The sequence below is a fragment of the Bufo bufo genome, chromosome 7 (assembly GCF_905171765.1).
Source record: "Bufo bufo chromosome 7, aBufBuf1.1, whole genome shotgun sequence".
NCBI classification, from domain to species: Eukaryota; Metazoa; Chordata; class Amphibia; order Anura; family Bufonidae; genus Bufo; species Bufo bufo.
This window is the reverse complement of record NC_053395.1, coordinates 27,258,791-27,274,260: the sequence shown is the minus strand read 5'-3', so window position 1 is coordinate 27,274,260 and position 15,470 is coordinate 27,258,791. Positions and strand designations below refer to the sequence as shown.

General features: G+C 48.4%; 1 protein-coding gene across 3 annotated transcripts; it reads left to right on the top strand.

Annotated features, from left to right (window-relative positions):
- The first annotated feature begins 3,023 nt into the window (after nt 1-3,023).
- On the top strand, nt 3,024-14,919 carry DECR2 (2,4-dienoyl-CoA reductase 2). Of its 3 annotated transcripts, none has more exons than XM_040441042.1 (10): nt 3,024-3,145; nt 6,059-6,180; nt 7,269-7,337; nt 7,422-7,473; nt 7,553-7,688; nt 7,763-7,887; nt 12,381-12,474; nt 12,576-12,680; nt 12,760-12,948; nt 14,619-14,919. In XM_040441042.1, exons 2-10 carry the CDS (start codon nt 6,083-6,085, stop codon nt 14,690-14,692), a joined length of 942 nt encoding a protein of 313 aa, XP_040296976.1. In that variant the 5' UTR covers nt 3,024-3,145; nt 6,059-6,082; the 3' UTR covers nt 14,693-14,919. The 3 variants fall into 3 exon arrangements, with proteins under 3 accessions (XP_040296976.1, XP_040296978.1, XP_040296977.1); XM_040441044.1 differs by having other exon boundaries at nt 12,760-12,974; XM_040441043.1 differs by having other exon boundaries at nt 3,129-3,186.
- Nucleotides 14,920-15,470: the final 551 nt, after the last annotated feature.

Below are 15,470 nucleotides of genomic sequence, written 5' to 3'. Positions count from 1 at the left end.
TCTGTGCCAAATAAAACAGTATGTGAACATTAGCCTAAGACCTTATTTGGTCTCTGCTGCTGTTTGCTTGTAGGCGGTCCTCTTGGGGCAGACGCCTGACCACCCCAGTGCCTGTTTTTGCCAGCTAGAGGCGGCGTTCCCCTTTAGTAGACATAAGGGCACGTTTAGTAATAAAAATGTCACAAAGTGGTGGAATACGCACTAAAGGGACAGCATCAGACGTGTGAATTGCTTGCGCAGACAATTCTGTGAAGGCCAATGGAGGAAATGGCTGCGGCCAGAAGTTTTGACAGAAATCTCAGGAGCCTCATGAGGTGGCCTAAGATAGAGCCGAGTCCGCACTTCTGAGAAATTGGCGTCGTGGAATACATTTATTTTGGTGTGTGTATAGAATGCTATGGGCGTCAGCCACCTGTTGGCACGCAGCCCAGGATCGCTAGGCCCCTGATAGTCGTCCCCTCTAGGATAAGGTTTCACCAGGACAATGGCCTCTCCGCTATGGGGCTCACATGTCTGTACACAGGCCGGGCTATATCTGTTCTAACCCCATGTACAGCACAAGCTGCTTCCTGACTCCCTAAGGCCTCATGCACACGACCGTCGTTCTGGTCCGCATCCGAGCCGCAGTTTTTGCGGCTTGGGTGTGGACCCATTCACTTCAATGGCGCCGCAAAAGATGCAGACAGCACTCCGTGTGCTGTCCGGATCCGTTGCTCCGTTCCGTGGCCCTGCAAAATAAATATAACATGTTCTATTCTTGTCTGTTTTGCGGTACAAGAATAGGCTCATGCACACAAATGTATTTTCTTTCCGTGTCCATTCTGGTTTTTTTTTTGTCGCCCGTCCATTCATTTCAATAGGTCCGCCAAAAAAAAAACTGAAATGTACATTCCGTGTCCGTTCTACAAAAGAATAGAACATGTCCTATTATTGCGCACATTACGGACAAGGATAGCACTGTTCTATTCGGGGCCAGCTATTCCGTTCCGCAAAATACGTAATGCAAACGGATGTCATCCCTATTTTCTGCGGACCGCAAAATACATACGGTTGTGTGCATGAGCCCTGAGGCCGCTGTCACACAGTCAGTGATTGATCAGTGATTTTCATCAGTGCTTCTGAGGTGCAAATCTTTCCATTAGGCCCTCATGCACATGAAAGTGTGCATTTTTGCGGTCTGCAAATTTTGGATCCGCAAAATGGTTACCACCCATGTTGAATCCACGTTTGTTGCGGACCCATTGACCACATTTTGCTGACATATTATATCACTTTCCGCATCCATATGTCCGTTCCGCAAAACGTGGCTGCAAAAGCACAAGGCCAGTAATATCAATAACACCACCATGAAACTGCGCAATGTATGGCGCAGAAAGGTACGACCAAAAGATAAAGCTAGGGCTCTGGGATAACCAGATGGATATCACATATAATGGTCTCCCCAATACGGGTGTAGTACACGAGGTACCACAGACCAATAATGGTAAACCCAAAGCCGTAGCTGGCAAACACGGAATAATATAGGCACCACAATCAGCCAATAAAGTAACACAATAAGTATGGATCACTGGCTGGATTCAAAATAACCAACGTGCGCCTATGTACAGAGGACCCAATATGGATACATGCAAGGGTGCCCTGCACGCAGCGTGGAACCGTGCTAATAACGGGACGTACCTGAGGACATGGTGGTGAGATGAATGACAGCCCCTGAGCGCGAGACCTCGACGCGCGTTTCACCTCAGCGGCTTCGTCAGGAGGTCGTACCTTTCTGCGCCATACATTGCGCAGTTTCATGGTGGTGTTATTGATATTACTGGCCTTGTGCTTCTCCGTGTACTGTATTACATCCCGTTGTTCTCCAGATTTTTTATATTTTATAATAAATTACATTTTTTGATACAATATTCCACTTGTTTGCATCTGTAGTTTACTGATCCGTGATTTGAGGTAAAAACGTAAAATCTCCAGATATCCAGAAGGTCTGTGAAAAACGCAAGATGCACAAGCGTTTTTTGGGCACAGGTGTTTTTATTCGTTAGGTTGGGAGGGGGGACGGGGGTTTGAACTTGTTTTTTGCATTTTAGGATTTCTATAGGGAAGAATGTGGTTTATGGAGTTATTGAGAAAAAACACCATAAAAACTGCATGAGGTATGGAAAACGCAAGGTTTCTATGGTGTCATGTGAACAAAAAACAGCAGAGCAATATTTTTGCGACCTAAAGAAGCACGCAAAAAAATGCTATGAACCCAAAAGTGATGAAAAACACACAAAAAAAAATTGTGTCCCTATCTCCCTTAGGCCTCTTTCACACGGGCGTGTGCACCCCGTTGCCGTATTGCGGATCCGCAATACACGGGTGCCGTTCCGTGGGCATTCCGCATCACGGATGCAGACCCATTCACTAGAATGGGTCAGCAAATCCGGAGATGCGGAGCGGAACCCTACGGAAGCACTACGGAGTGCTTCCGTGAGGTTTCGTCCCGTACTTCCATTCCGCAAAAAGATAGAACATGTCCTATCTTTTTGCGGAACGGTGTATGGGTCCGCAATCCGATGCGGCTGCCCCACGGACTGTGCTCGTGCATTGCGGCCCGCAGCACGACCAAGGTGCACACACACCCGTGTGAAATAGGCCACATCTGGCCACAGTGTTTGTTTTTTTTTCTAAATTCATAGCGTGTAACAACGAATTCGCTTTTTTGGTAGCATTGTGGCGGCAACAGCCATACCGTGTGGTATGTCAACCACCATGGAGTTCTATGGTGGAAGAAGGGTGTCAGGAGGTTAATAACCATTGTAATAGCCCTTTTTACTGACACATGATAAATGTAACTTTTTTTTTTTTAAATAACAGCAGTGTTATGTGTAATTGCAATAGTTTATTATTTAACAATGCATTCCAATAGGAGCCCCTTAGGGCGGCTTTTTCTTAACCCCTTCCCGGGCCCCGTCTCCTAGGAAACCATACTGAAAGTTGACGCGTCAGCCACTGGTGGGAATTTGCGCATGCGCACGACGAGCTTTACAGCTCCGCGCAGAAGCAGGAGGTTTTGGTGCTTGAAAACTACGTTTCCCAGGTTTCCCTGCGGTCGGGTCAGAGACCCCGCGAGGTGCAGAATCAAAGTCCGTCCAGCGCTACGGTAAGTGTGAGTTCGTGCTGTACGGCATTTATGCACCGTGTGTAGGTTTGCCTTGTGTGGTATTATGCGCTGCTTGCTTTATTATTGCTGTGGTTGACTGTATAGGAAGGATAGTGCAGTCCTATGACATGGAGGACACATGAAGTCAAAGTACTATCCTGATGATCTGTCACCCCTTTGGCACTGCTTAGAGATTTCTGATGAAATATTCTAGGTGGAGGTCTCTGGGGTCTGATTGCTCCATAGAGCCCTGTTATTATGGAAATGAGCAGCGTTCGGAGCTCCTCCATGGATTTTACATGTGCACTTGGCAGCTGAAGGCATCTGTGTTGGTCCCATGTTCATATGTGTCCGCATCGCTGAGAAAAATGTATGTTTTAATATATGCAAATGAGCCTCTAGGAGCAACGGGGGCGTTACCATTACACCTAGAGCAGGGGCGTTTGCTAGGGTCTGAAAACATCCAGGGCACAAGCCCACTGTGTGGAAATTGCACGTTAATTAAAGGGAGTCTTTCACCTAAAATCGCCATTATAGAACACTAGCATCAGGATCTCCATTACATTCCCCATATTAGACCGCTACCTTCCATATTGCTCTCCATCGCCGATTTTCTCTGAAAAAAACACTTTTATTCAATATGTTAATTAGCTTCTGAAGGTGCCCAGGGGCGGCGTTCATGCGGCCGTTGCCCAGGCCCCTCGGCGCTTTTCATACGGAACCCATCCCCTTTCACCCCTCTGGTTCTTCTGATTACGTCCTCCTCTTAGTGAGAAATCCAGCGCCATCGCTGTTCAACAGGTTCGCTGCGCCTGCGACGTTCAACAGATTTGCTGCACCTACGCACTTCATTCCCCATTATGGGCAGAGGCACAAGAGCGTTTAATGCGCGTGTGCCGGCCCGTACATTCCGATCTAGCCGGCCTTGTGCCTCTGCCCATAACGGGGAATGAAGTGTGCAGGAGCGGCGAATCTGTTGAACGTCGCAGGCGCAGCGAACCTGTTGAACGGCGCTGGCGCTGGATTTCTCACTAAGAGGAGGACGTAATCAGAAGACCCAGAGGGGTGAAAGGGGATGGGTTCCGTATGAAAAGCGCCGAGGGGCCTGGGCAACGGCCGCATGAACGCCGCCCCTGGGCACCTTCAGAAGCTAATTAACATATTGAATAAAAGTGTTTTTTTTTCAGAGAAAATCTGCGATGGAGAGCAATATGGAAGGTAGCGGTCTAATATGGGGAATGTAATGGAGATCCTGATGCTAGTGTTCTATAATGGCGATTTTAGGTTAAAGGCATGCTTAAAGGGGTGTTCTGGTTTACGCGAATGAAGTGCAGTCATTATATAATACAACATTCGGTAACTTTCCAATATCTGTTATGTTTCATTTCCTCACAACTGCAGAAATCTTTGCTTGGGCCCTTTTAATATTGATGGGAGTGGACCCTGGGCAACCCCACAGATCATCCCCCCCCCCCCCCCCCATCCCCCTTGTACTTGTTCCGCTGATCCGCTACTTGCGGGCAAGAGTTCAGTCACTTCGGTGCGCAATCCCGTCTTGCGGTGCATGATCCTGCGAGACCTGTGACCTCCCGCGGCGTGTCTCGCAGGATCACGCGCCGCAGGACGGGATTGCGCACCGAAGTGACTGAACTCATGCCCGCGCAGCCCGCAAGTAGCGGAACAAGTATAAGGGGGGTGGTGGGTTGCCCAGGTCCAATCAATTTTGTCCAATCAATTTGGAATAGCCAAATAGAAAAAAAAAATGCTACCAGGCCAGCATAACATTTGGGGCACTGGACAAAACATCCGGGGCTCAAGCCCCGAATGTTTTGACCTAACGACGCCCCTGACCTAGAGGCTCTGCTCTCTCTGCAATTGCCACGCTCTCTGCACTTTGACAGGACCAGGCAGTGTAAACATCATCACACAATCAAAGTGCAGAGGACGCAGCAGTTGCAGAGAGAGCGGAGCCTCTAGGTGTAATGGCAACGCCCCCGTTGCTCCTAGAGGCTCATTTGCATATATTAAAACTTCATTTTTCTCAGCAATGCGGGCACATAGGAACATATCAACCAATCCATGCAACTTCAAGATTTAAAAAATAACAAGGAAACTTTCATTAAGATTGGTTACGGGAGACCCCTGGCCCAATGCTCCCTTAGGCCTCGTGCACACGGCCGTTCCGCGCATTGGGGACCGCAATTTGCAGTCCCCAATGCACGGGCAACATCTGTGTGACTGCCGCGACGGATCCAGACCCATTCAACTTGAATGGGTCCGTGATCCGTCCGCACCGCAAAAAATAGAACAAGTTCTATTTTTGTGTAATGCGGGGACACGGACAGAAACACCACGGAAGCATTCTGTAGTGCTCCATGGGGTTCCGTGCCTCCGTTCCGTACCACGCCTTCCAGATTGCGGACACATTCAAGTGAATGGGTCTGCATCCGTGATTCAGTGTGCACAAGGCCGGTGCCCGTATATTGTGGACCCACTGTTTGCAGGCCGCAATACGGGCACGGCCGTGTGCATCAGTCCTTAGGCTGGGGCTACACGATGACTTTTGCCCCGACTCATATCATGGGACCAAATATCGCAGGGTTGGCTTTCTTGCCACGGCTGGTGTTGCGCTAACTTGTGGGTCAAAAGGCGACCCTGATTACTTTTATTACTCGTGATACAAGCAGCGCTACACCGCAATCTTTGGGGCGTGCAACTTGTCTCATGGGTAAAGTCACAGTGTAGTCCCAGCCTTGCAAAATGGATGTCCTAGAGAAGGGTGCTCCCTCTCTATGATCTGTGGCGGAAAGCCACTGCAAATCTGCTCCCAATCTGGAGGACTCCGGGTGTCCGTTTATTACATGGTTGGCCTCTCATTTAATTGGATTCTGTATTGGCTTTTCTCATTCTCAGCTACCTACTCCTTGAAGACGCACGATGTCCGCATTGCCGACTACAGACCAGCCTCCTGAGGATGTTGACAGTGATGACTGCCTCCTGTCCTACAACTACCTCTACAGCCCGACTCTGCTCCAGTGAGGACTCTCCTCCCGTCTGTACAGAACGCTCACCCCAGGCTAGCTGTCCATCTGCCACATCACCCAGCCTGGCCCCAGTATAGTTTTGCAGACCTGATGGGAGAATTGCTCAAATAGCAATCCCCATAGATAATCAAGATATCGGCAGGAACTTTACGGAATTAGTCTGCTTGGGAAATTTTGGAATCCCCCCTGTTTTAGGTTGGGGGGGCTACACGGCGACCAGGATGTTATATTAGGGGATTGTTATTTGAGTAATTGCCAAGTGTATTCTTCAGTGTCTTTCTGATCCCAAGCTGTATTTTGTTGAGTAAGGCCCCTTTCACACGAGCAAGTTTTCCGCGCGGGTGCAATGCGTGACGTGAACGCATAGCACCCGCACTGAATCCTGACTCATTCATTTCAATGGGTTTGTGTACATAAGCGTTGTTTTTTTTTTTTTTTAAAGCATCAGTTCTGCGTTGTGTGAAAAACACAGCATGTTCTATATTCACGCAGCCCTGCCTCCATAGGAGTGAATAGGGCTTCAGTGAAAAACGCATTGCATCTGGAAGCAAGTGCGGAGGCGATGCGTTTTTTACTGATGGTTGCTAAGAGATGTTGTTTGTAAACCTTCAGTCTTTTATCACGCGCGTGAAAAACGCATCAAAACGCATTGCACCCGCGCGGAAAAAACTGAACGCAATCGCAGACAAAACTGACTGAACTTGCTTGCAAAATGGTGCGAGTTTCACTGAACGCAACCGGAGCTAATCCGTCACGAGCTAATGCTACTTTTACATTTGCGGCACATCTCTCCAGCAGGCTGTTCCGGGGATCAATCGTACAAGAACCGTTGCGTGCAGCGGATTCTGTCTGGCTGAATCCTGGCATATTTGCCGGGTTGCGAACGGATCTCTGCCAGACCCCATTATTGTCAAAATTCCGGTAACACCCAGCAAAGCTAGATCCAGAGAACTCCCGCAGGCTGTTCTCTGCCGCAAATGTGAAAGTAGCCATATAGACCAAGACCATATAAAAGTGGCACTATGGTGCACCGGCTCTAGGGGTAGCACATTTTTGACGTGTTTCTTTGCTGATCACAGGGGCAGAGTGGCCTTCATTACCGGAGGGGGCTCTGGAATTGGATTCCGAATTGCTGAGATTTTCATGAGGTATTACGTTCCGCCATTTAATTTGTCCATCCCCTTTTCCCGTCCAGTCACTCTCCCACATTCATGAATATGTCCTCTCCCTAGGCACGGTTGCAACACGGTCATCGTCAGCAGGAACCTACAGAGGGTGACCGAGGTAAGGCCATTCTTGCCAACCAGCACTATACCGCCATACCCCTGCATGAAGTTAAAAACCCTCCACCTTTCTTTCCCAGGCAGCTGAGAAGTTGCGGGCAGCGACCGGCCGACACTGCCTTGCATTGTCTGCTGATGTGAGGAATCCCCAGACCCTTTCTGATACCGTGGCGGAAGCTCTGAAGACCTTCTCCAGAATAGACATCCTTGTGAACAGTAGGTAGCCCTCCATTAGTGGTCAGAGCGCTCCTTGAAAGCATTTTGACTCTCTCATCTTTCCTGCCCTGCAGATGCCGCCGGGAATTTTCTCTGTCCTGCTAGCAGCTTGTCTTTCAACGCCTATAAGTCCGTCATGGACATAGACACAATGGGCACATTCAACGCCAGCAAGATCCTGTTTGAGAGTTACTTCCGGGTAGGTACAGGATGGGTGAGAGAGCAGGGGCATAGCGCCCTCTGCAGGGCAGTCATACACATATAGGCAGACTGATGCGCTGTGCTGTGCCTGAGGGGGTAGAGCATGAGACAGGGATAGTCTATGAATACAGGTATCATGTGCAGCCCCCTCAGGCCCTGCGCTAGGCATAGCAAAAATACTCTTAGGCCTCTTGCACACGGCCGTTGTGGTTCCGTTCCGTGCATTGGGGACCGCAATTTGCGGCCCCCAATGCACTGGCAATGTCTGTGTGGTAGCCGGGATGGATCCAGACCCATTCAACTTGAATGGGTCAGTGATCCTTCTGCACCGCAAAAAGATAGAACAAGTTCTATTTTTTTGCGGAACGGAAGCCCGGATCGGAACCCCACGGAAGCACTCCGTAGTGCTTCCGTGGGGTTTCGATCCGTGCTTCCGCACCGCATCTCCGGATTTGATGACCCATTCAAGTCAATGGGTCCGCATCCCTGATGCGGCCCGCAATACGGCCACAGGAGCACAACGACCATGTGCAAGAGTTCTTACATGTATGTTGCTAGCAGCTAATGGCGCGGAGCACTGGACATGAGCTGAGCATGATACATTTGCAGCAGGTGTCAGATGTATATTACAGCTGACCCTCTAATGCAACAGCTAGGATCGGAGCTACCTCCAATCCCGGTCAGTTAGCCACTTAGATGCTGTGGTCAATAGTGACTGCGTCATCTGAGGGGTTGACCACTCAGTGTTACCATTCTCCTAGTAAAAGAGATGCATCCCTAAAGTCTGGTACTCACTGGACTCGCCAGGACTTGTAACACCTAGTTGTCAGAATTTCTAGGAGGAATAACAGAGGAATGACACACAATGCAATTCTCAGAAAAATGCTTCAAGGAATAATATGATCCACTAAAACAGGCATTTCAGGAGAGGCGACTTCTTCTTTAAAGGGTTTGTCCAGGATTTTGATGTTGTTCGCCCATCCTCAGGATATGCAATCAGCATCTGATCGGCGGGGGTCCGACACACACCCACGTAGATCAGCTATTTCCTTGTAGTTCTGGCACCGTCCATTGTGTAGTAGACGAGGCTTGTAACTCCAGTGCCGCTCCCAATCACTTCCACTCCACAATGGACGGAGCCGTGTAGTTCTGGCCCCGGAGCTACAAGGAAACAGCTGATCAGCGCGTTGCAGGGTGTTCTGCTCCTGCTGATCAGATATCCTGAGGATAGGTCATCAATATCAGAATCCTGGACAACCCCTTTAAAGTCTAAAATATGCCTGACATTAAAAAGTTAAGTATAATAGTCTCTGGCTTTACAGGTTAGTCCCTTATGTACAGTCTCTGCTCCTGGCAGTAATGAGTATGTGCTCGTAGGTTGTCGGACACTAAGGGAAAATTGGGAATATTTTGGGTTTGTTTGACCCATCTTACAGTGAGCCTTTAGTGAGTGTAGTCATATTGAATAACCACAAGGGGTCACTGTGGCACCATTATGATATGCAGTACAGTAGTTGTCATATGTTCAGTCATTTCTAGCTCAGATGTCATCAAGAGAAATCTGAAAATCAGAACATGATCTGTGTGTAAACCACATGAAACACATTTAATGATAAGTTCAAACTGACCCCTGGAGCACATGCAACAGGCCATTTCACAATTTTCACGCCGTAAAAATTCCGATCAGTGAGCTGCACACCACCAAGTCCCCACAGATCAGAAGAATGGGGTTTTCAATTCCCGTATATTTGATGGAGAAGTAACCGCACCTGAGCAGTCACCCCATTAAAGTGAATGAGCTGATGAGCCTGGCCCTTTAACGAGCATCTGTCAGCAGATTTGTACCTATGTATATATTGTACCTTTCCACTCCCTCCTCAGTCCTAAAGTTCAGGCACCCATCACAGACCTCTCTGCTGAAGACCCAGCCACCTACTTCACAGAGAAAATAGAAAACATCCGGCATGAATTCAGCTACCAGCCACTAAATGCTATTCATCCCCCCCCTCCTCCACATCTCCTCTGGCTCACTGTCCACATTTGACCCAGTCACGGAAGAAGAAGTCTCCAGGGTCCTCTCTCCTTCTCCTCCTACCACATGTGCCTCTGACCCCATTCCTTTACACCTACTCCAGTCTCTCTCTCCGGCTGTCACCACTCGCCTAACAAAAATCTTCAACCTCTCTCTCTTCTGTATCTTCCCCTCCTGTTTCAAACACTCTATCATTACTCCATTATTAAAAAAAACAATCTCTCGACCCATCCTGCACAACTAACTACAGACCAGTCTCCAATCTCCCCTTCATCTCTAAACTCTCGGAGCGTCTGGTCTACTCTCACCTCATCCGCTGTCTCCCTGATCACTCTCTCCTTGATCCACTACAATCTGGTTTCGGCACCCTACATTCGACAGAAACTGCCCTCACCAAAGTGACAAATGACCTCCTGACAGCAAAATGCAACGGTGACTACTCTCTACTCATTCTCCTTGACTTCTCTGCAGCTTTCGACACTGTAGACCACCATCTCCTACTCGCTATGCTCCAATCTATCAGCCTAAAGGACACTGCCCTCTCCTGATTTTCTTCCTATCTCTTTGGTCGCTCTTTCAGTGTATCATTCGCTGGCTCCACTTCTTCACCTCTCCCTCTTGGGGTTCAGTCCTAGGCCTTCTCCTCTTCTCTCTGTACTCAGCCCCAATTGGACAGACCATCAGCAGATTTGGTTTCCAGTACCATCTCTATGCTGATGACACACAACTATACACCTTATCCCCCGACATCACCCCTGCTGTGTTATAGAACACCAGTGACTGTCTCTCTGCCGTCTCTAACATTATGTCCTCTCTCTGTCTGAAACTAAATCTTTCAAAAACGGAACTTCTTGTGTTCTCTCCATCTACTAACCTACCCAAACCGGATATCTCCCTCTCAGTGTGCGACACCGTCATCGCTCCTCCTGTCTCGGGGTGACTTTTGACACTGATCTTTCTTTCACCCCCTACATTCAGTCTCTCTCCCGCTCATGTCGCCTGCACCTCAAAAACATCTCTAGAATCCGCCCCTTTCTCACTATGGAAACAACAAAAACTCTCATTGTTGCCCTGATCCATTTCCGCCTCGATTACTGCAACTCACTATTAATTGGCCTCCCCCTCTCCAGACTCTCCCCTCTCCAATCTATTCTTAATGCAGCAGCCAGGGTCACCTATCTGTCCAACCGCTACTCTGGTGCCTCCGCCCTGTGCCAGTCTTTGCACTGGCTGCCCGTGCACTATAGAATCCAATTTAAACTGCTTGTCCTCACCCACAGACCTCTGCACCCCCCTACATCTCTTCCCTCATCTCTGTCTACCACCCTACCCGTGCCTTCTGTTCAGCCAATGACTTACGACTTCCGCCATAATCCGAACCTCTCACTCCTGGCTCCAAAAACTTCTCCCGAGCTGCACCAGTTCTCTGGAATGCCCTACCCCATACACAGTTTTAGGCGCTCCCTAAAAACACATCTTTTTAGGGTGGTCTATCACATCCCCTGATCTAACGCCTCTCCACATAGCCCATTTATCATTTCCTGAACCTGATCCTCCACCGCACCCAGGAGCACTGACCGGCTCGTGCAGCTTTATATCTGCTCCTCTATTCTACCAAGATGGATGGACCCTCGTACAAAACAAGCACTTCTACCTTTTGTGTCACCCCTATCTCCTCATTGTAAGCTCTTGCGAGCAGGGTCCTCATTCCTCTGGTTGTAATTATTGACTTGTCTGTTGCTATGTTATTTATGACTACATGAACCCCTGAACAGTAAAGCGCTGCGGAATATGTTGGCGCTATATCAATAAAGATTATTATTATTATTATTACTATGACACTGGCTGACCTGTTACATGTGCTCTTGGCAGCTGAAGGCATCTGTGTTGCTCCCATGTCCATATGTGCCCGCATTGCTGAGAAAAGTTATGTTTTATTATATGCAAATGAGCCTCTTGGAGCAACGGGGGAGTTACCATTACACCTAGAGGCTCTGCTCTCACTGCAACGGCCGCGCCCTCTCCATTTAGATTGACAGTCAGGTGTGATCACATTTTCACTGCCTGGCCCTGTCAATCAAAGTGGAGAGGGTGCGGCAGTTGCAGAGAGAGCTGAGCCTCTAGGTGTAATGTCAACGCCCCCGTTGCTCCTAGAGGCTCATTTGCATATATTAAAACCTCATTTTTCTCAGCAATGCGGGCACATATGAACATGGGACCAACACAGATGTCTTCAGCTGCCAAGTGCACATGTAACAGGTCAGCCAGTGTCCTAGGTACAAAACTGCTGACAGATGCCCTTTAAGACCTGTGGGTGGAGAGATGATGGCTGAATTTTAGAAGCCTCCGGCTTGAGCTGATAACGGGGAACAATAGATGCACATGAAACATCCATTTGAAAAATCATTTGCTTATGATCGTTCATGCATATTTCTGTGTATAATGTTAATGTTCTGCAGGATCATGGTGGAGTCATTTTAAACATCACAGCCACGCTGAGCTACAGGGGGAACGTCCTGCAGATGCACGCCGGCAGTGCCAAGGCAGCCATAGGTCAGTTACATATAAAGGGGTAGTTGCCATCTTTATGATCACTTGGAGTCACCCATGTAGCAGCCGCATTACTTCTACCATTTTGGTCTTTCTGTCCACAGATGCCATGACCAAGCACCTGGCGGTAGAGTGGGGTCCAAGCAAAGTGCGGGTCAACAGCTTGGCCCCTGGGCCCATAGCTGGCACAGAAGGGTTGCGTCGACTGCGTAAGTGGCTACATAGACAACGGATAGGCTGTACGCGTTCCTTGCGCCGCTTCTCTAAATGTGTCGTGCTGCATTTCAGGTGGAGATGCCGCAGAGGCGATGGGTTTTTGGAATACCATCCCCTTACAACGGCCAGGGAACAAGACTGAGATTGCACATGGAGCCCTCTTCCTGGTTAGCCCCCTGGCGTCCTACGTGACTGGCACGACCCTGGTGATGGACGGCGGTTCCTGGATGACCTCGCCCAATCATTTGGCAACAATGCTGGGTACCCCTCCTTCTCCTCACCTATAGGTGATGTTATTCTTGGAAATACAGTCAGGGAAGCAGACGGAGGCCCTGTAGCTAATATTATATTGGGTGACCCCAATGATGGGAGTGCCTGTCCTCTGCTGCAGCTTTTAACCCCTTCACGACTTCCGCTGTATATGTACGTCAAAAGTCAGCACTTTAAAGATGGCACCCGCTACCGCATTTCTGCTGTTTCACACAGCAGAGGCCTGGGGAGAATGTCTGTGATCAGCCATAAGGCCGATCACAGACATTTAAACCCGCAAATACCGAGGTCAAATGTGATCACGGCGTCTGAACAGTGAAGATACGGGAGCTGCGATCTCCTGCACCCGTAACAGTCTTTTCCAGCTGAGATCGGGTGAGCTGTTACATTACAGTGATAACCTGGAGCCTCAAGCAGGATCCAATACCAATCACTGGTATATACCAATACTGGCCAGCAGGTGGCAGCATTGTATTGGAGTACAGTGAATGGTGTGTTCTGTAATTGAGGCCATTCAATTCTGTGATCGATATACAGTATACCTATCACAGAATACAACTGACAATCTAATGATATAGTTGCCCTTCAAAATAAAAGTTCAAATCACCCCCCCTCCCCAAAATAAAAAAAAAACCTCATAGACAAACGCCCGTGTGTGTGTGTGTATGTGTGTGTATATATATATATATATATATATATATTTCTCACAAATGGCCAATTTGCCTTTTTTTGTCACTTTACCTCCCCAAAAAAGTGATCAAAAAGTCACACATACTTCAAAATGGTATCCCTGAAAAGTACAGATCAACCCACAAAAAATGAGCATTCACACAACTCCATACACATAAATGCAAAAAAAGTTAAAGGGGGTCAGAATATGGTGATGAAAAGAAAAAAACATTGTTTTGAAAGGTTTTATTTTTCCCCCCGTATTAAAACGCAAAAAATAAATAAAAAATACACAAATGTGGTGTCGCCGTAATCGTACTGACTTGGAGAATGAAAGTAACAGGTGATATTAACCACATAGGGAGCGCCGTAAAAACAAAACCCATAAAACAGTGGCGGAATTGCATTTTCTTTTTCCAATTCCACCCCATTTGGATTATTTTTTCCTGCTCCCTGCTACACCATGTGCAATATTAAATGGGGCCATTAGAAAGTACAACTTGTCCCGCAAGAACAGGAAAATAAAAAATGTTATGGCTCTGGGAAGGTGGGGAGTGAAAAATGAAAACTCGTAATCACATGGTCTTCTAAGGCCTCTATTGCACACGACCATAGGTGTCCTGTGCCCGTGCTGCGGACCGTATATGCGGATCCGCAATACACGGGCGCCGTTCACTTCAATGGGTCCGCAAATCCGGAGATACGGAACGAAAGCACTACAGAGTGCTTCCGTGGGGTTTCGTCCCGTACTTCCGTTCCGCAAAATGATAGGACATGTTCTATCTTTTTGCGGAATGGGCGGATCGTTGGCCCATTAAAGTCAATGGGTCCGCGATCAGCTTCGGCTGCCCCACCGTGGGTGTTCATGCATTGCGGGCCGCAGCACGGCCACGGGGCGCACACGTTCGTGTGCAGGAGGCCTAAGGGTTAAACTTGACATGGCCTTAATTTACACCTCCTGATCTAAAAAAATTTTTTTTCCCTTTTCACAGATCTCTGGTCTGAGATGAGGAAAGCAAATGAAGCGACTGCAGCCACTGATCAAGCAGGACCTGATCGACACTGATTGCCACCCTGAACATTCCCCCTTCACCCTAAGCTGGTGCTAATGTGACAATGGGTGACTGCTGGTCATAGCTGGACCGTGGCAGTATGTGCGGACACAGAATGGTTAGTTAGAAGCCCGCTTGTAGTCACTTTGGGGGGGGGGGGGGGGGAGGTGCAGGGTGACACGCCCTTGCACTTTAGATTATGGACAATGATTACCGGTAATTATAAAATTTGTATATTGTATCATTGCTTCCATGTGTGTTTAGTCATGCCGTACAGGATTGGTATATGCCAGTGGTGCCCACCCAAGCAGCTGCTTGTAACTCCCTGCTAAATAGCATAGGGAGCACGGTTGGGTACGTTTTTATTGGGGCTGATAACTATGGGGAGCTGTGGCTGCCTGTCAAGGGGAGAAGGGGCACTTTGGCTGTATGTCATGGGGGATCAGTGAGGGTCTGATCACGGGGCCCTCCACCAATCCCAAAAACGGGGATCCCCTTCCCTCGTATGCAGGTGTATGCGCTGTCCCAGCGGCGGACATGCCACTCCGTTCATATAGGGGGAATGTGACCCCCTGTTCTGGGGATCAGTGAGGATCACACTGGTCAGACCTCCACGATCAAATACTTAAGGTATTCCTTATGCTGTGGTGAAAGCAACCCCTTTATGTAGTGAACATATTACTAAAGATAAGCTCTACAGAAGACGTGAGCACCATACAGAGAGCGGATCATGTCAGGAGCACTTACCTTATCGGCTGAGTCCAGGGAGATACAATGTGTAAGCTCAAGAGT

What these genes read in the sequence shown, in the direction of transcription:
- DECR2 (XM_040441042.1), top strand. Translation starts at nt 6,083, where the DNA reads ATGTCCGCATTGCCGACTACAGACCAGCCTCCTGAGGATGTTGACAGT. An exon ending in TACAGCCCGACTCTGCTCCA is followed by an intron (nt 6,181 to 7,268) that starts GTGAGGACTCTC and finishes TGCTGATCACAG; the next exon opens with GGGCAGAGTGGCCTTCATTA. An exon ending in CAGTGCCAAGGCAGCCATAG is followed by an intron (nt 12,475 to 12,575) that starts GTCAGTTACATA and finishes TTCTGTCCACAG; the next exon opens with ATGCCATGACCAAGCACCTG.